Source organism: Macrobrachium nipponense, chromosome 13 (assembly GCF_015104395.2).
Source record: "Macrobrachium nipponense isolate FS-2020 chromosome 13, ASM1510439v2, whole genome shotgun sequence".
NCBI classification, from domain to species: Eukaryota; Metazoa; Arthropoda; class Malacostraca; order Decapoda; family Palaemonidae; genus Macrobrachium; species Macrobrachium nipponense.
The window spans coordinates 60286819-60307679 of NC_087206.1; the positions used below are offsets into that span (position 1 = coordinate 60286819).

Genomic DNA, 20861 nt, shown 5'->3' on the forward strand with positions numbered 1-20861 from the left:
CAGACACCTCCTCTTTGACCACTTTCACTTCCCCCCTCTGCCTTCATTGTATTAACATAATCATACACCTTCAACAACAATTCGTCCTTCCTTACCGATACGTCAAATAATATTTGTAAATGTTGAGCCACATGCTCCAACTCAAGTCGATCTAATTATGCTAGCCTTGCTTGCCACCTCTCTCCACTGAGATGCTCCATACATTAACGGTTGACATATTGGTAAATGTTCACACCCCCAAAAAATACCACCAAAAATACATTATATAAGGAGGTATAAAAATTTTGCATAAAACAAAACACCAAGAATAAATTTTACATACTACTGAACTCCCACAGGCCCGAAATATCCTGTCACGGTTGTCAGTTTGTGATGGCCTGTTTCACCATCACACCAAACACTTGCAAAAGTACCAAAACCAGTATTCACTGAACAGAGTACGAAATTCACAATGATTGGAATCGTACCACCGTACCTTAAACCAAGATTTGCAAAACCAAGTTAGGGGATGAAAATAAACACTATGGAAAAATTACTTAATTTAATACATAAATATCTAGGCAGAAATAACACCTGAACCTCGAAATACAAAAAGCAATATGAAAACTAAATATCCTTAATTAAACACAAGGCAAAAATCAGTCACCCAACTATCAATAGAAAACAACGCACTCAAACACAAAAAGCTGCTATTACAGTTTTCTTTTAAGAATACTTTGCATAATGGCATATTTTTCTTAAGCATACAAATCGTTATAATAGCTCAGTGGCAGGGCAATTTCGGAAGTATTTCGCCAAATAATTTATCGCGCAAAAGTTTCGACCATCTTTTGTGTGATGACTTATATACAGCATGAAATGCTAATCAAGAATTTTTTTCTTGTGTAAACGAAGGCATTGGAATGGCACTTTGAAAGAATCATCAGATAATGACTTAAATAAGCAAGTAATTTTGAATGATTTGAAAAGAAAGTGTACTTAAGTAACATTAAAGACGGCAAAAGCATATCGTTCGCTTGTCAATGCTTTGTGTTCTGGCTGTCAACATCATTAAAGGTGATTTTTCTTGTTAACTGAGGCGGGTATAACTTTGGTATCATAATACAGTTATTTTCATATCCACGCAATTAAACTATACATCGAATAAAGTTTGGATGATAAAGAAATCTTGTGATCTCCACGGTTTGAGGACATAGATTTATGTGTAGCCTAGGCTATACAAGTGATATAAAACATTACCACTGCAAAGCCCATTGTTTGTTTGTATTTGATATGATATTTCTTGTGCTTGTAAAAGTTTGTCATCGATACAAATTGGCTTCTTCATGATTTATATAAAGTGGGACAGTTCTTGTACATACAAGAGAAAGTGTGTTTCCTATAAGACGTAATACCCGGGCTTAATGATTACAACCTTTGTAAATGACATGAAATTACTAAAACAAATATGTTTTAAAACAAATATACTATAAAACTAATATAATATAGGTGAGCTATTTATAAAATGAAATGTGTAATTGTGTATCATGTAGTCTGTATAATAAAACGAAAAGGCCAAATTTAGCAAAAACAAACAAAAAAGATCAGCTTTTAGCTATAATGTATATGAACTATTGAACACTGAGCAGGGGGTGATATCCGCATAGCCACATTCTCAAACTGCAGATGCGGATTCAGAAGGGGAAGTTCCTTGCATGCTGATGCAGATGCAGAGGTTAAGAAATTGTCAACACTGATGCAGATTTATAAAAAAAGCTGATAATCCACGGATACAGATGCGGATGCGGATATCTGATACATCTCTAATACAAACATTCAAATATGTTACTGGAGCTGTTGATTTTCAGCCATTCATGAGCTGCAGATGGGCATTGCCGCATTTCAACGGTGCTTAGAGGGATGAGCTGAAACCGCCTATAGGAAACAACGTTTAGAACATCATGTTTGAGTGCTTTTGTTTCAGAAAGAAAAATCTTTTTGTTTTCTCCAATTGTCTCTTATGTAGGTAATTAAGAGAAAGATGATATTGTACTCTTTAATTTTTCGAAATTTTGAATATAGACTTTTATACATTCAAGAGAAATTAGGAAAACAAATATACTCGAGCCCTACTATACGATAGGTATGCTGCATGGTGTGTATATATATATCTATATATATATATATATCTTATATATATATATCTATATCTTATATATAGAAATATATTATATATTATAAGGTCTATATCTATATGATATAGATATATATATATATATATCATCTATATGTATATTATTAAGATATATATATCTACTATCTATATAGTCTATCTATCTATTATTTATACATTGTATATATATTATCTATCTATATATATATATATCATACTATCGTATATATATATATATTTAGGTATATAATATATATAATATATATAATAGTATACATATATATCTATATATATATATATATATATATATATATATATATGATATATATATTTATTCTATTTATATATATTATATATATATATATATATATATAATATATAATATATAGATAAAGATATAATATATTAGATATAAATAATATATATTATAGATATATATCTTATAATTATCTAATCGTATATATATTATATATAAATTTATCTATATATATATATATTATATATATAAAATATAGATATATATATATTTATATGTATATATAGGATATATATTATAATTATATTATAATAGTATATATATCTATATATATTATTATATAATATAGATAGATATATATATCTATATATCTATATAGTATATATATATATAATGATATATAGATTCTATAGAATATTCTATATCTATATATATCATATATATATTATATATATAGATATATATATATAGATATATATCTATATATCTATATATAAATATATAATAATAGTTAATAAATAGATATATAGATATATATATATCTATTAATATATAGATATAGATATATTATATATGTATCTATAAACCCCCATTGATGTAGGAAGTCCCGTAGTACCCCTGTGGTAGGAGTAAGTATACTACCACCATGGTCCTGAGTGTTGTAAAAGGCGACTAAAATGACAGCTGCTGCCCTCCAGTCTTACCTTTTAGTAAAAGGCTGGGCCCACTGCTAATTGTGAAAATTGCTGCCTTGCAGTCTTACTTTTTAGAAAAAGGCTGGGGGGGCCCAGTGCCAATAACTGTGGAATTGCTCCCTTCCAGGTGGATTTTTTTTTTTTTTTTTTTTTTTTTGTGGGGGGGGGGTCAAAGGAGAGGCCCGCCGCCTATCACTATGGTTGATGATAGCAAGGGTATGAGGTCGTAAAAAACCCCTTTGCCAAAAATGAACCATGCCTGATGTTTTAAGGAATATAAATGCGGGCGTCCCCTGTAAGCAACGCGCGTCAGAATCCCTCTAATGGGCGAGCGGTACCACAGGATTCAGGACTGCAGCCAAAGAAGTTAGTGAAAGAGTGGAAGATAAGAGCAGGTACGTGGAACGTTGATACTCTAACAGGAAGACCAAGGGAGATAATAGATGTGATTGAGATGAGGAGGATAGATTTCTTGTTTGTGTGGGAGGATACTAGGTGGAAAGGAAGTGGAATAGAGATAGGTGGAGATGGGTATAAGCTCTATTGACACGCAGGTCATGACGGGAGGAATGGAGTTGGAAAAGTATAGTTAGTAAACAATTGTAAGGAAAAAGTCGTAGAAGTAAAGAAAGAGAGTAAATGATAGGCTTTTAAATATTCGATAATATTAGGGGATTAAAATGGAAACAAGAGTTTGAGGCTGTCATTAAGAACAGTGAGAGAGGAGGATAAATTGATAATAGGAACTGATATGAATGGCAAGGTTGGAAAGAGAAGAGATAGGTACGAGGAGGTATACGGAGGTGATAGGTTTGGGAGTACAAATTGAGATGGGGATTATATATTGAAATTCTTAGAGTTTTGAATTGGCAAGTATGAACACATGGTTTTAGAAATAGATTAAGTACTTGATAACTTATGAAAGTGGAGGAGTGCAAAGCCAAATTGATTACATCCTGGTTAGAGGAGGTGACAAAAGCTATGTGACGATCTATAAAAGGATCTTGGGTTTTAAACAACATAGGTTGGTGGTGATGGATTTTAAAATGAGAGGTAGGATACTAAAGAAGAGAAAGAGGCGATCTAGAATTAAGATTTGGTACCTTAAAGGAAAAAAGGAGGAGCAATTTAGGAAGAATGTTGAGAGAGAAATGGCGGGGGAGGGGGAATGTAGAATTTGGGAAACAGAAAACTTTGAAGTTACGGTTGGATTACACCAATGGCCAGCATCTAAAGAAAACGGATTTTCGAAAGTTAACGTTTTTGAGGTCGCTGAAAGATTCTCTAACTTTTGGGTAAATCATGTGATATTTTAAGGACCAAATTCTGAAGCATAAAGAGAGAAGTGAATAGGTAAGTTGAAAGTAAATTTTGTTAAAATATCAAAAAGAGACAACGTGGAAAGTGTCATTCAGTAATTAAGTGAATAGGTAAGTTGAAAGTAAATTTTGTTAAAATGTAAAAAAAAGAGACAACGTGGAAAGTTTCATTCAGTACTTAAGTGTCATTCAGTAATCTAAGCGAGGCTTGCAGGAATTCTAAACAGAAACATAATAATTGTATAGGAGGAATAAATTAGCTTACTCTGATTAAGCTATAACGGAAGACCTAAGAATGTTGGCACTTAGCAGACATCAATTTCCCCAGTATATTATCTGGTTTAGTAGAAAATTAAATTAATATATTTGCATAAATCTAACAGTAAAATGATTTAAACAGATATTGCATGACCATGTCTTCAGTGAATCATTCATTGATGGAATTAGATCTGGCCTACAGCAAAAATCATGCGATGACACCTGTTTCCATAAACTCGTCAAAAATTGACAGGAAGCGAGGTTTACACAGGGGATTTGTTTTGAGCTTTTCTAAAGCTATTGCCTTGAAGTCGTTCATAAGAGTGTCAATGTCTGTGTCTGACATTTCTGGAACAACTTCCTCGGTTTCTGCCAATATAATTGGTATGATAACTAAAGCAAATATCAATCCATATTTATTCTTGTCTCTGTATTCCTCCACGAGTTCTTCCAGAGTAAAATGCATGGGCATATCGCCCCCTTCTAGGACTTCCTTGTAGGTTGAATGATACAGAGATAGGAAATGACGGAGTTTTGGTTTCCTCACGTCTCCGTTGACACTTGTACACAGCACGTAATTCAGATCACTTGCAGCAGAAGCTTCCCGACACATTTGAAGGTCTAACAACATGACTTCCACTGGACGACCTTCAGTGTTATATCTGGAAATTTAGAATTTTACATGCATTAGAAAATCATAAAGATTTGTCATTATAATTTTGTTCTCACTGTAATTATAATGTTGTTGCTCATACTATTCTTTTTTCTTAATCTCTTTCTTTTAAGCGCAAAAGGATTGCAGTGCCAAAGCATTGGCTCTAAAGTTCACCTCGGTTAGCTCCTCCACACTGCAAAAGAGCAATTATCACTTACAACCCCACAAAGGTGCTCTCCATTCGGACAAAAAAAAAAAAACGGAATTAGTGGCTTATAAACTGTTGGCCATATCTCTTGGACTTAAGTTTAATGCACATGGCTCAAGATATTTTTATTCGTTGATTGCTATTATTGATATGAATGTTGATTAGTAATTAATTGCAATTCAAGAATCTTCTCGAGATTTGACCTGTGACAATTTTCAAAATAAAAATTCCACCCATATAAAACCATAAGACCCTGATTGAAAGCAAATTCTAAAATACTATCTAATGTGCTGTAGCACCTATGTACTTCCACAATTTAAAATATATACTTCCAACCTCTAAAAACCACAAAATAAATTTATTTCATACTCTGTCAATATGCATCGAATTGGTTCATGTGCACCTGACGTAAATTCACATAAATCAATTTACCTTTAGCATTACAGATATTTAAATGATATAGATAACAATTCTTTTCAAAAAACCGCGGAAAATTTATCACTAACATTAATATTTATTAGCATATTTTTCATTCCATTATTTGAAAGCTCTTTATGTATTATTATTATATTATTATTCATTATTATTATTATTATTATTATTATTATTATTATTATTATTATTATTATTATTATTATTATTTATTATTATTATTATTATTATTGAAAGATATTGCTGTATCAGCTGCATTCAACTTGTAAATAGTCTCCTCTATTTTTCTAATAATTGCTTTCTCTCTGCTACTACAACTGGCGAGTATTGCGCCGATATCATTCATCAGGAGGAGTCAATTTCAGGGATATTGCTTAAATTTATTTATTTGTCACAGTAAATGAACAAATAGATCAAAATATAAGTCGATCTAGTGGCCAACGTTTCTCTCGGTATCATCGAGACATGATCACGGCAGTGGGTCGGAGCACTGTACTGTAGATGCTGTCAGGATCTACTCCATATATAGTGGTAGGTCAGCAGGGGGTCAATCGCTCTCTGAGTTTTCGTTGGTTGGTGGCGCAATGCGTTCCTACTATTATTTGGAGGAAGTTTCCTTCAAGACACTTCTCGTCGTTGAAGGTCGCGCTGTTGCAGCCTAGCAGACCGTCGAGGCTGGGGCATGACTTCCCTGGGCGTTGTGTCATGACGGCTCTTATTGTCATTGGCTGCTGGGCTGCTTGTCTCATCTGGTATTCTTTGATTTGGGGTGTCGCTCGGTCTGGTATTACTTGTACTATTATTTATATTCATGGGTCTTCTTAAGTTGGTGGGGAGGCAAGGCCCTTCCTGTGTTGTATTTAATGAGGGCTTTTCTTGCTGTATGAGGAGTGCCTCGAGCAGTCGTAAACGTCGCTGGTAAGGAGCCCTCCCTATTATCTTAGTATTCTTGATAATACCATCACGGGAGATAGCTTCCTGGTGTGCTATCATGGTATGGTTTATAATTACTCCTTATTGTGCGTGGCAAGAAATCCTCGAGAACCATCAAAGAATACCAGATGAGACAAGCAGCCCAGTAGCCAATGATAATGCAAGCCATCGTGACACAACGCCCAGGGAAGTCATGCCCCAGCCTCGATGGTCTGCTAGGCTGCAACAGTGCGACCTTTAACGACGAGAAGTGTCTTGAAGGAAACTTTCTCCAACCAATATTGCAGGAACGTATTGCACCACCAACCAATGAAAACTCAGCGAGCGGTTGACCCCCTGCTGACCTACCACTATATATTGAGTAGATCCTGACAGCATCTAGATCTACAAAAAGCATATGAACTGGCCAATGGAGCAACTATCCTCTCCTCCCTAGTGCGAAAGAAGATCAAAGGCAACCTGCTTACATGGACAAAAGCATACATGCAAGATAGAGAATCAAGAGTAGTGTTCCAAGCAGAATGTCAGAATACTACTTTCTTGAAAATAGCACCTCACAGGGGTCATTTTAAGTCCCTTCCTCCTTATGGCAAAATCTAGCCCTGTCTAGAGTTACCACAAGAAGTAGAGGTCTTCATATATGCTGACGACGTTTGCATCATCAGCTCCAGCCCTCAAAGACAGCTCCAAAGGATGCAAGAAGCCTTGCAAAAACTTGAGGACAAATGCACACAACTGGGACTCAAAATCAACAGAAATATGACAAAAGCCATGGCAATAAAACATGATCGAAACCAATCCAACCTTCTACTGAAGGGAGACATCATAGACTGGGTGGATAACTACACATATCTGTGAGTCTGCATTGCAGATACACTATCTCCTGAGAAAGAAATGCAGCTCCTCCAGGCCAAAACAAAAATTGGGCTTAATGCTCTAAAGAAAATTACATCACTACAAGAAGGTGCAACATACCATCTGCTCAGGAGGTTCTACATACAAACCATCAGAGCACAAGTAGAATATGCAGCACCAATCCTGACAAGTCTCAGTAAGGACCAATAGCAGCTGGAGGTATCCAACCAATGCATGAGACATACTTGGAGCCCCAATGTGGACAAGAATAGGTTCTCTTGAGGGCAGAGACACAACTACAGTCTCTCATGCACAGGGTATGCCAAAGAGCAAATACTTCCATTCTGTGCAAAACCCATCAGAATCACAGAAATAGACCACTCAAAACCAAATGAAGAGTGCATAAACCTGTACAAACAGCTAGATCCTCCCAAAACCTATGCGGGCAGCATACTCCAGACCCTGAGAGAACTGGATATGTAGGACACAGTGAAACACATAATAAAAGATGTCCCACCTAAGGGATGCCAAAAATCACCTCCCTGGATCGAAGACCCAATCTGGTATAACTTTACAATACTACCGGCAAACAAAGTACTGTGAACAGAAGCACAGATGAAAACTGCAGCAGAAGAAGCAATCAGGAGCACAGCAGCTGAAAATACATATTACACAGATGGCTCAGTTGATCCAGAAGCTCCGGCGACAGCAGCAGCAGTTGTCGCCCAAGACTTCAAAGGAAGCTGGAGATTACCCAACAATGCCTCCATACTACAAGTGGAACTAATGGCATTTTAAAGCCTTAGAAGATTCCAATCTGAAAGAAGGACACACAACAGTGCATATCGACTCCAAAGGAGCAATATTCGAAATCAAGGCGACAAATCCCAGAGAAAATGTGACACTGATAACAGCAATAAAATCAGTAGCCAAGTCACATCAAACTGCTGGCAGGACAGTCTACTAAATTGGATACCCAACCATGTTGGAATCCAGGGAAATGAAGAAGCCAACATCCTAGCCAAAAGTGCCCTCAGCTGCAGTACAGTAAGCATAAAAGTGCAACCATCCATAACACACCTAAAGGAAATGGCGAAAAGCTATGCCAAACTCCAAGAAGAGAGTGAAGTACAACGTCACTATTTACAAAATTCACTTACGTCCAAGTTGTATGTGGATGGCACAAATTTAGGGCCTCATGACATTACAACCACCAGAAAACTCTCAGTCATCACACACAGGTTAAGGCTAGGATACTTGTGCACCTGGCAAATGATTGGTAATGAGGGCAGGTCATGTCAGCACTGTGACCGAGAGGCAATCAGCCCCTTGAGCACTACCAACTAGACTGCCCCGAGACACAGTCTCTCAGGTCAAACCATACCAAAAATGAGCTGACACCGGCACAGATCACCAGACACATCTAAGTAACATAGGGACACATGGGAATCTCCTAATGTCCCACCCACCTCCCAGGTAAAAAGAGGAATTACACAGCAAATCTACATCGACACATGGGAATCTCCTATTGTCCTACCAACCTCTCAGAGAAAAGAATTCTCCGACAGTTAAAACCACAGAAATCTGCACAAGGCACAAACCCTCTATTTCATTGTTTGCAATAGGAGCTATACACATCTTTGGGAACATATGTATAAATTTGAGTAGGCATGTACATGTATATATACTATTATACTTTCTTAGTGTTTGTGTATATTGCCATATATTCAGATCCTACACACATGTACATATATTGTGCCTAAAATGTTATAGGTAACTCCCATCACCGCTTTCTGTTTTTTCTTTTTTTCTTTAAGACCACCTTTCCCTCAGACTAAAACTCGCTTCCTTTTCCTATTCAGCACTCCAACTAGGCTGAGTCTCACAACTATAAAACTTTCTCTCCTACTGATGGGTACCGTAAGGTTCAAAGGGGTTGCAATCCTGCCTGACACCCTATTGCTTTTCTACAACTAACCGCCAAAGCACTGTTTTTGTATCTTTACAGATAATCCAGTTACGGGCTGCTCTAGGAGCAAGAACCCGTGCCAGCACAAGGCTGGCTTAATCTTCAACAACAACAACGACAGCATCTACAGTCTGCTCCGACCCACTGCCGTGATCATGCTTGGATGATACCGAGAGAAACGTTGGCCACTAGATCGACTTATATTTTGATCTATTTGTTCATTTACTGTGACAAATAAATAAATTTTAAGCAATATCCCTGAAATTGACTCCTCCTGATGAATGATATCGGCGCAATACTCGCCAGTTGTGGTAGCAGAGAGAAAGCAATTATTAGAAAAATAGAGATGACTATTTACAAGTTGAATGCAGCTGATCCAGCAATATCTTTCAATAAGACTTGTTTGAAAGAGGGTCTCCTTCCAATATATTATTATTATTATTATTTATTTTTATTTATTTTTTTTTTGTTTTTTTTTTTTTGCTCTATCACAGTCCTCCAATTCGACTGGGTGGTATTTATAGTGTGGGGTTCCGGGGTTTTGTTGCATTCCTGCCTCCTTAGGAGTCCATCACTTTTCTTACTATGTGTGCGTTTCTAGGATCACACTCTTCTGCATGAGGCCCGGGAGCTACTTCAGCCTCTAGTTTTTCCAGATTCCTTTTCAGGGATCTTGGGATCGTGCCTAGTGCTCCTATGATTATGGGTACGATTTCCACTGGCATATCCCATATCCTTCTTATTTCTATGTTCAGATCTTGATACTTATCCATTTTTTCCCTCTCTTTCTCTTCAACTCTGGTGTACCCATGGTATTGCGACATCAATGAGTGATACTTTCTTCTTGACTTTGTCAATCAACGTCACGTCTGGTCTGTTTGCACGTATCACCCTATCCGTTCTGATACCATAGTCCCCAGAGGATCTTTGCCTGATCGTTTTCTATCACTCCTCTTCAGGTTGGTGCTCGTACCACTTATTACTGCAAGGTAGCTGATGTTTCTTGCACAGGCTCCAGTGGAGGGCTTTTGCCACTGAATCATGCCTCTTTTTGTACTGGTTTCTGTGCAAGTGCCGGGCATTCACTTGCTATGTGGTTTATGGTTTCATTTTTCGTATTGCACTTCCTACATATGGGAGAGATGTTATTTCCGTCTATCATACTTTGAACATATCTGGTTCTTAGGGCCTGATCTTGTGCCGCTGTTATCATTCCTTCAGTTTCCTTCTTTAGCTCTCCCCTCTGTAGCCATTGCCAATTGTCATCGCTGGCTAGTTCTTTAGTCTGTCTCATGTGTTTTGTCCGTGCATTGGTTTGTTGTGCCAGTCCTCTGTTCTTTCTGTCTTTCTGCTGTCTCTGTATATTTCTGGGTCTCGTCTACTTTTATTAGTCCCTTCTTCCCATGCACTCTTTAGCCACTCGTCTTCACTGGTTTTCAGATATTGCCCCAGTGCTCTGTTTTCGATGTTGACGCAGTCCTCTATACTTAGTAGTCCTCTCCCTCCTTCCTTTTCGTGTTATGTATAGTCTGTCCGTATTTGCTCTTTGGGTGTAGTGCTTTGTGTATTGTCATTTGTTTCCTGGTTTTCTGATCTATGCTGCAGAGTTCTGCCTTCGTCCATTCCACTATTCCTGCGCTGTATCTGATTACTGGCACTGCCCATGTGTTTATGGCTTTTATCATATTTCCGGTGTTGAGTTTTGACTTGAGTATCGCCTGAGTCTCTGCATATATTCTTCTGATCGTGTCCTTCATCTTCTTGGTGTTTTATATCCCCTCCTTCCATTATTCCCAGGTATTTGTATCCTGTCTCATCTATGTGTTTGATGTTGCTCCCATCTGGTAGCTTTTATCCCTTCAGTTCTCGTTACTTTGCCTTTTTGTATGTTGACTAAGGCGCATTTTTTCTATTCCAAACTCCATCCTGATGTCCCAGACACAATCCTTACAGTCTGGATTAGGGTATCTATTTCCTTGATGCTCTTACCATACAGCTTGATGTCGTCCATGAACATCAGATGGTTGATTTGTTGCCTCTTTTACTTGAGTTGGTACCGGCATCCATCTTCTGTAGTACTTTTGTCATGGGAATCATGGCTACTACGAAGAGTAGTGGGGACAGTGAGTCGCCCTGGAAGATCCCTCTCCTGATATTAACCTCTGCTAGTCTTATTCCAGAGCTTGTAAGTATTGTATTCCAGTTGCTGCATTGTATTTTTGAGGAAGCTGATGGTATTTTCCCTCTCCCCTCTGCCCCATATTTTATTTTCAGGCATTCTATTAGCCATGTGTGTGGTATCATGTCGAAGGCTTTCTTATAGTCTATCCATGCCATGCTTAGGTTGGTTTTCTTTCTCCTTTACTGTTCTTCATTACCATTTTGTCATCAGGAGCTGGTCTTTTGTGCCCATACACTTCCTTCTGCAGCCTTTCTGTTGGTGGGGGTGGGGATGGTGTTTGTCTCCTCTAGGTAGTTGTATAGCCTTTCACTGATGATACCTGTTAGTAACTTCCACATTATTGGTAGGCAGGTGATAGGCCTGTAGTTACTGGCTATATTTCCCTTACTCTTATCTTTTTGTACTAAGGATGTTCTTCCTGTGGTCATCCATTTGGGTGCTTGGGTGATTTGAGATACAATGCTGGAGTTGTTTTCTGCTATTCGTGGGTGTAGGGCCTTGAAGTTTTTGAGCCAGTATCCATGGACTTCATCGGGACCTGGGGCTTTCCAGTTTGGCATTTTCTTTAGTTGGTGTCTGACTGTGTCTGTCGTGATGTCTGTGAATCTTTGTTTTATTCTTCTCCCTGTTTCTTCTTCCTTGACTTCCTGGAGCCATGTTGCATGTTTGTTGTGTGATACCGGATTGCTCCATATGTTCCCAGAGTCTCTTACTTGGTTCGGCTTCAGGAATTTCTGGGTGGTTTGTCTTCCCCTCTTAGTTGGCTGTATAGTCCTTTTCTGGTTGGTTCCGAATAGTTTGTTCTGTTGGTATCCCTTATCCTGTTCATGTACCGTTGGATCTTGTGTGCTTTGGCCTTAAGCCTCTGTTTTACATCTTCTATTGTGTTGTTTTAGTCCCCTCTCTTGTACTTGTATTTCTCGTTGAGTTCCTCCCTTGTTTTCTTGCTTCTTAGCCTTTTTTCTGCCATCTCTTTCAGTTTACTCAAGTCAGATCTCATCACCATGATTTGCTTTTCCAGGCGCCTGCCTTTTCCAAGGAGGTTTGCTGTTTTTGGTTTCTGTTGGGTTGGTTGTGACGGTGGTGTTGGTTGTTCGAATCCCCATCAGTTCTGCTACTAATCTTGCTCCTGCATATGTCAAGTTATTTGCTTTCTGTGATACTGGTGGTGTGTATTAGGCCCATTATTTCATTGACCTCACTTGTTTTCTCCCTTAATTTCTTGGTGTTGTAGGCTTTCATGGAGGGGATCTTTGTTCTCTCTGTATCTGGCTCCATCCATTGTCTAATCTTTTCTACCCATTCCATCCTCTCTGTTACTTCGTCGGTGTTTCTTCGTGTGTCGTTGTTTGATACCTCATCCTCCCTGTCGTCTTCTGTGGCATCGTCTCTCAGTTCGTCTTCGTGTAATTCGTTGTCGTGTGACATTTCCCTTTCCAGTTCTTCTCTTTCTGTTGGGGAGAGCCAGTTCTTTTTCTTTATGTTCTTACTTGGTCTGCCAGCCTCTGCTCGTTTGGGGGTGTGTTATTCTCTCATTCCAGATGTTGACCAATCTTCTTCTATATCCTCTCTCCGTCGGGTTGCTTCTGAGTAGCATCTCCATATTTCCTTATTTTCTTCTCTTGTCCATTTTTCTTCCTTTTTGCCTCTGTAGCTCAATCTCAGGCTGTTGATTACTGTCGTGTGTGGGTGATCAGTTGCTGGATGACGACCTCCAAGTACCTGACCGTCTTCCCTTACAATTGGGTTGAATACCTGGTTGCCGGACGAAGCTCCTCTGTTGCCAGAGGTTCCATTTACGTCGTTGTCGTTTATTCCTTCATTTCTTTCCATCATTGCTGAGTTTTTGCTATTTAACCCATAGCTGGACCCTAACCCCATCATGGATAGGTACTCATTTACAGCTGAGTAGACTGAGGAAATTATGGTAAAGATCCTTTCCCAAGGAATCAACGCCGAGGAGAGCGGTCACCCATCCAACGACTGACCAGCCCCAATGTTGCTTAACTTGACTTAAGTCTATTATTATAATTATTATTATTATTATTATTATTATTATTATTATTATTATTAGTGTACAATCAGTGGGCGGGTCTGTAAGCTGGGATTTTAATTGGTCGTTGGATGGTGACTAAATCTTTCCCTGAGGCGTTGAGATCTTCTTCATCTGGCCGGGGTTGTTAGCGTGGGTTGGGTGTTGGTTGGGGTACCCACCTCCTGGGTGGCAGGTGCTGTAAGCCGTCCAGGTGACATGTCATCCGCTCGTTCTCTCCCGCTTTCTCTCTCTGTGCCTTCCTCTCTTTCTCTCTCTGCAAGTTCCTCTCTCTCTCTCTCTCTCTCTCTCTCTCTCTCTCTCTCTCTCTCTCTCTGCTTGTTCCTCTCTCTCTTTCTCTTTCTCTCTCTCTCTTTCTCGTTCGCTCCTTCTAATTCTCTCTCTTTCTCTCTCTACTTGTTCCTCTCTCTCTCTCTCTCTCTCTCTCTCTCTCTCTCTCTCTCTTTCTCTTTCAGTTTCTCCCCCCTCAATCTCTCTCCTCTCTCTCGTGGCGGTATATGGAGTCGGTTGGTTTCTTGTGCTATTTCTTCTTATGATGGTAGGAAGAAATTCTGTTTCTTTTACCGTGTTGAGAGTCGGTTTTTTCTCTAATGCTTCAAGATAACGTAGGCGTTTCATGTCTGGTGCATACATGGTCAATAATTTCTATGTTCGTTATAAGTTCAGCTCATTCTGGTCTTCTGTTATGCTTTTCCCTGTAGTGAATGAAAATGGCCCCTTCTTGAAGGTGGCAAGGAGACGCTTGGAGAGTCTCGTGGTGATCATCCCGATATAGGAATGGGGGCATCCTTCCACTGGGCATGTGAATTCGTAGATGACACTCCTTCTCTTCTCTCTTGCCACCTTCAAGAAGGGGCCATTTTTATTCACTACAGGGAAAAGCATAACAGAAGACCAGAAAGAGCTGAACTTATAAAGAACATAGAAATTATTGATCATGCACTGGACCAGAAACGCCTACGTTATCTTGAAGCACTACACATATTAGAGAAAAAACCAACTATCAACACGGTAAAAGAAACAGAATTTCTTCCTACCATCATAAGAAGAAATATCACAAGAAACCAACCGACTCCATACCGCCACGAGAGAGGGAGGAGAGATTGAGGGGAGAGAGAGAGAGAGAGAGAGAGAGAGAGAGAGAGAGACCTTACCTTACCTTACCTTACAGTTCGTTCGGGTTGCCCCAGGTCCCTCAGTGTGAGGCGCCTCTAATGTCTACCAGAGAGTTGCTAGTACATCTTCCGGTATATTTTGCATCTTCCAATCTTGGATGGTCTGGGATGCAGTTTAGATATTTGTCGAGCTTATTCTTAAACACATCTACGCTCACTCCTGATATATTCCTCAGATGAGCTGGCAACGCATTGAATAGACGCTGCATTATCGATGCTGGTGCGTAGTGGATTAATGTTCTGTGTGCTTTCCTTATTTTTCCTGGTATAGTTTTGGGCACTATTAATCTACCTCTGCTTGCTCTTTCTGATATTTTTAGTTCCATGATATTTTCTGTTATTCCTTCTATCTGTTTCCATGCCTGAATTATCATGTAGCGTTCTCTTCTCCTTTCTAGACTATATAATTTTAAGGATTGTAGTCTTTCCCAGTAGTCTAGGTCCTTAACTTCTTCTATTCTAGCTGTAAAGGACCTTTGTACACTCTCTATTTGTGCAATATCCTTTTGATAGTGTGGGTACCATATCATATTGCAATATTCAAGTGGACTACGAACATATGTTTTATAAAGCATAATCATGTGTTCAGCTTTTCTTGTTTTGAAGTGCCGTAACAACATTCCCATTTTTGCTTTACATTTTGCCAACAGAATGGCTATTTGATCATTGCATAACATGTTCCTATTCATCATCACACCAAGGTCTTTAACTGCTTCCTTATTTGTGATTGTCTCATTATTAGGTCCCCTATATGCATATAGCTTTCCTTCTCTGTCTCCATAATTTATTACTGATTCAAATTTATCAGAGTTAAATACCATCCTATTTACCTCTGCCCTCCCAATCATATACTTTGTTAAGGTCTCTTTGTAGAGCGTTCCTATCTTCATCACAAGTAATTTCTCTACTTATTCTTGTGTCATCAGCGAAACTACTCCAATACCGAATCCTTAACATTACTGTCTATGTCTTCAATCATAATAAACAAACGAAATATTGCAGCTAGCACCGTACCTTGTGGCACACCGGATATTACCTTGGTTTCATCGATTTCTCATCGTTTGCAATAACTATCTGTTTTCTGTTGTGTAAAAATTCTTTTAACCATCTTCCTACTTTGTTTATCTACGATATTGTGTTTTCTAATTTTCTTTGTTAATATATTATGGTCTCTTTGTCAAAAGCTTTTTGCAAAGTCTAGATAAACCACATCTGTTTTCATTTCCGCTTTTCATATTTTTGAATATGTTTTCACGGTGGACTAACAGTTGGGTTTGTTTGTACTTTTTTCCGGGTACGAAACCGTGTTGTCCTATATTAAACAAATTATTTTTTATTAATGTTTCATAATATTTTTCTTCATTACCCTTTCATACACTTTCATGAATATGTGATGTTAGACTCACAGGCCTATAATTACTTGCCTCTAGTCTTGATCCACTTTTGAAAGTAGGGGTGATATATGCTAATTTGTGCTCATCATAAATCTTGCCTGTATCTACACTTTGTCTTAATAATATTGCAAGTGGCTTTGCGATAGAATGAACTACTTTCTTTAACAAATAGCAGGGACTCCATCCGGCCCTGCAGCAGCTCCATTTTTAATTTCATTAATTGCCTGCACAATATCAGCTTCATTAATTTCTATGTCAGCTAAATATTCACTATTTTTCATCCCTTACTTCTATATCATTATCTTCATTATCTATTCTAGGGTGAATTCTCTCTTATATCGTTCTGCCAGTATGTTGCAAATTTCCTTTTTTTCATTCGTAATCTCCCTTCAATTCTCCAGAGGGCCTATTTCTATTCTTCTTTTATTCATCTTCTTCGCATATGAGTATAATAGTTTGGGTTTTGCTTGATATTTAATAGGGTTTTTTCTTCCAAGTCCCGTTTTTCATTTTCTTTTGATTGTATAATCTTTTGTTGTTCTGCATTTTCTTATCTTACTTTTTAGTTCTATAACTTTCCATGCATTTTTTTCTTTTGCAAGACCTTTTTTCCACTTTCTGATTTTCTGGAACAAGATCCTTCTGTCTCTTGGTATGCATGAATGATGTTTACTTTTCTTCTTCGGTATATATTTATCCACTATTTTCTCTAATATTTTATATAATATCTCCGTATTTACCCTTATGTCATCACTTACGAAAATGTTATCCCAATCTTTGTTTAATTCTTCATTAATTTCTGACCATTTTATATTTTTGTTTTTACTGTAGAAGTTGTATTTTCCATATCCTTCCCACTTTTTCATTTCTTGCTTATCTCTATTTCACTTTCTTTGGAATGAACTGTTAATTCTATGACATTATGATCTGAAAATACTCGCATTATAAACTATTATTTCTTTAACATATTCATCTCGTTCACAAATACTAGGTCTAAAGTATTTTCCTTTCTTGTTGGCAGGCGGGTGATTTATTTGTTGAATTGTTATTCTAGTAGCATATCTAATAGCTTTTCAAATTGCCTCTTATCTTCTGCACTACTATTACTCTCTTTTTTATATGTAATAAGTACAACCACAGTCTACCTATTCGTTCTTTCCATTCTACGAAAGGAAAGTTGAAGTCACCAGATAGGAGAATAGTCCAGTCCTTGTGATTTCTACATATATCATCCAATTTTTCTATTATTAAGTCAAACTCTTTAGTATTAGGAGGTCTATATATTACTAATGTCATCAATTTTTCAGATTTAAATTCTACCGCTATTAGTTCACATTCTGAGTTACTATATTTCTCATATATTTTTCCTTGTTTTTTGTCTTTCCATATATTGCGGTTCCCCCTTGATTCCTATTTTTTCTATCTGATCTATAAGTTTGGAACCCTTTTATTTGATCATCATTCCCAGTCTCTTGGGAATACCAGGTTTCACTTATATTCATTATATCTATTTTCTTTTCATTTTGGGTTAGTTCTTCTAAGTACTCTATTTTTCTTTTTGAGTTACTCGTAACTAAACCCTGCGCATTCATCACTATGATGGTTTGCGTGTTTTCTCCTTCATTTAATATTGGTAGTAATAAGGATTTTTCCCATCTCTTTCCTGTTCTGGTATGTTGTTCTTTTTTTTCATTTCCAGAAATTCTGACATTAAAAAATCCAACTTTTCCATAATATTTGATCTTCCTTCATCATAATTATTCATTTTGTGTCTGAATCTGCAATTTTCTCCGTTTCTGCAATATCCTCTTGCATAATAAATACAGTTATTATCTCTTGAGTAGAATTTCGGAGCTGATGCTTTGAAATTTTTTGCTGACACCAGAGAGAGAGAGAGAGAAAGAAAGAGAGAAAGAGAAAGAGAGAGAGGAACAAGCAGAGAGAGAAAGAGAGAGTGTGAGAAGGAGCGAACGAAAAGAAGAGAAGAAGGAGAAGAGAGAAGGAAGAAGACTTGCCAGAGAGAGAAAGAGAGGAAGAAGCAGAGAGAGAAAGCGGGAGAGAACGAGCGAGGAGCGGGATTGACGGGAGCGGATGAACCCATTCCCACCTGGACGGCTTACAGTAACCTGCACCCAGGAGGTGGGTACCCCAACAACCACCCAACCCACGCTAACAACCCCGGCCAGACCCAGAAGTTCTTAGTAATCTGGGATCCAGGCTCACACTCTTGTGTCTGAATCACTTTCTAATTTATTCCTGATCATTATAACAACAATACCCTAATTTTGAATTTAGCGGAGGTGGATTAAGGATATTAATAGTCTGCCATTTCTATAGACTGAAAGCAAGAAAGGTCTCAAAACACCATGTTGTGGACAACTAGACACGATTGATGTTAATTCACTTGAAAAACACTGGCAACAACAACACTGTCATTGATCCCTCAAAAACCTTTAAATAAATGCATAAAACTTATATCTTCACCCAAAAGTTTTTAAATGGAATTCTAACATCCTTCATCTGCCCAAATCTAAAAAGCAACTTCATTCAGCGCATGACTAGACTTCCGGTTAAATTTCACGGGTTCGTGGCTGCTATGTCTCTATTTCTTGTTACCTTTAGTGTTATGCAAACCTATAAGAACAGTAATTTGTGACTACCAGTTTTAACAGGGAAACTTAAGTCACCTTATTAACAAAAATTTTCATTTGCAACTTATTCAGAGAATTTGCGAAATTCAGTAGAATATTTTGTCTTTTTATATTAGTGATTTACTGAATAAGCTGTTTAGTCTTTTAAAAAATTTCTTTATTCATGAAAAAAGATCGGTTCCAGAAAACGACTCCAGGGATACTTCAGAGCTTTCAGTTTTAGCAACTCACGTTTGTATGTTAGGAGAGTATGAAGGACCCTTTCCCTTCAACTCATGAGAACAGAACTATACTACGAAGATTAAGCAGCTAGAATTGAGACTTGGTCATGATAGACCCTATTCCTCAAGCTATTTTCGTACCGAAGGGAGTGAACATACAAAAGGCCCAAAATTAATGTTTTCGTCATACTTAGGTCACCATTCAGAAATACAAAACAAAAGCATATATCATCCACTATTCTGAAGAGCAAAACACACTTCTTTCCTCCAACAAAGGGTGGTTCTAATATTTGGGAGTCTGGCTGTTTATTGTATGCTGGTATTGTCAGGGGTGAAATAGATAGTAGGAATATTTTTTATCTTACCTAAATAGAACATTGTTGTTCCAGATGTCCCCATGGCATATACTGCTGAATCTTGTACTTTGTATTCCTAAAGATAAAATATTTTCAATTTCAGATCTCAAGGACTTCAACCAAGCACTGGCAGTTTCATAACCACCAATTTTATCCAACATTATTACCCCGGTATCAACACATCTTTCCATCCATGACACAAATAATTCTTTGGTATTTGGGGTAAAATCCAAAAGATCTTTAGACAGAAATTCATATCTTGCTCCAGCAGACTCTCCTTTCAGAACCTTCTTTGTCAGGAGATAAGATGCAGCGTGCAGTCTGGCGAGCTCGGAAATAACGAGAGCAATGTGACATTCATCCATACCTTTCCTTCTGTCAAACATTTTGAAACCTCTTGCTCTTAGATCTTCAAAATAAAGTTGTTCTTTTCCCTCTTCTAAGGAAACAAAGAAACACTTAGCATAGCGTAGAGGCTTTTGGCCTGCAGACATTAGTGATTCATTCAGCACTGGCATAAGTTCTTTATAAAATTTGCCCTCCTTTTCAAAGAGAAATGGTTCTGCTTCTTGAAATTCTCCAAAATTCCTATGAGGATTCAGTTTTACGACATAGGTGACAAACTCTTCCTTATCATTCAGAGAATATGTGACTTCTACACTTGTTACTTCACTGGCATAGTTATCTCCGCGTTTGGTGAAATCAGCTACCTTCCAGCATTTTAAGACAGCCTGGATTCCCTTGTCCGCTATGAGCGCTTTCTTAACATATTCCTCCGTAATGAGACTCTTAGGGTCCGTCACGGCCGTTGCTGAAATTGACACTGTAAAAGAATGGAGAAAATTACTCTGTTAAATCACATGCACTATATGTAATTGTCGTCTCTAATTTATCACCTTTGATATTTTTCTATTATCTTTTAACTACATTTCAGTATAAAAATAATGTAATTACAGTTAGTTCATTTCCAAACACTTTTCTGTTTCAGTGAAAGGTCTGATAGTCAGCTAATATATTTCCAAAAATATGCGCTTCATCTCTGTTGACCCTACCTCTTTCATGCAAGAAATCAGAAATAAATAGGGAAGACTATGTTT

General features: G+C 37.7%; 1 protein-coding gene across 1 annotated transcript in view; it reads right to left on the reverse strand.

Moving 5' to 3' along the window:
- Positions 1-4839: 4839 nt before the first annotated feature.
- Positions 4840-20861, reverse strand: part of LOC135225825 (uncharacterized) — a 42688-nt gene continuing 26666 nt past the window's right edge. Inside the window, exons 2-3 of the mRNA XM_064265350.1 lie at positions 19774-20587; positions 4840-5342 (exon numbers count right to left, since the gene is read on the reverse strand). Coding sequence (XP_064121420.1) covers positions 4889-5342; positions 19774-20587 — 1268 coding nt within the window. The 3' untranslated portion in view covers positions 4840-4888. The remainder of the gene's footprint in view (positions 5343-19773; positions 20588-20861) is intronic.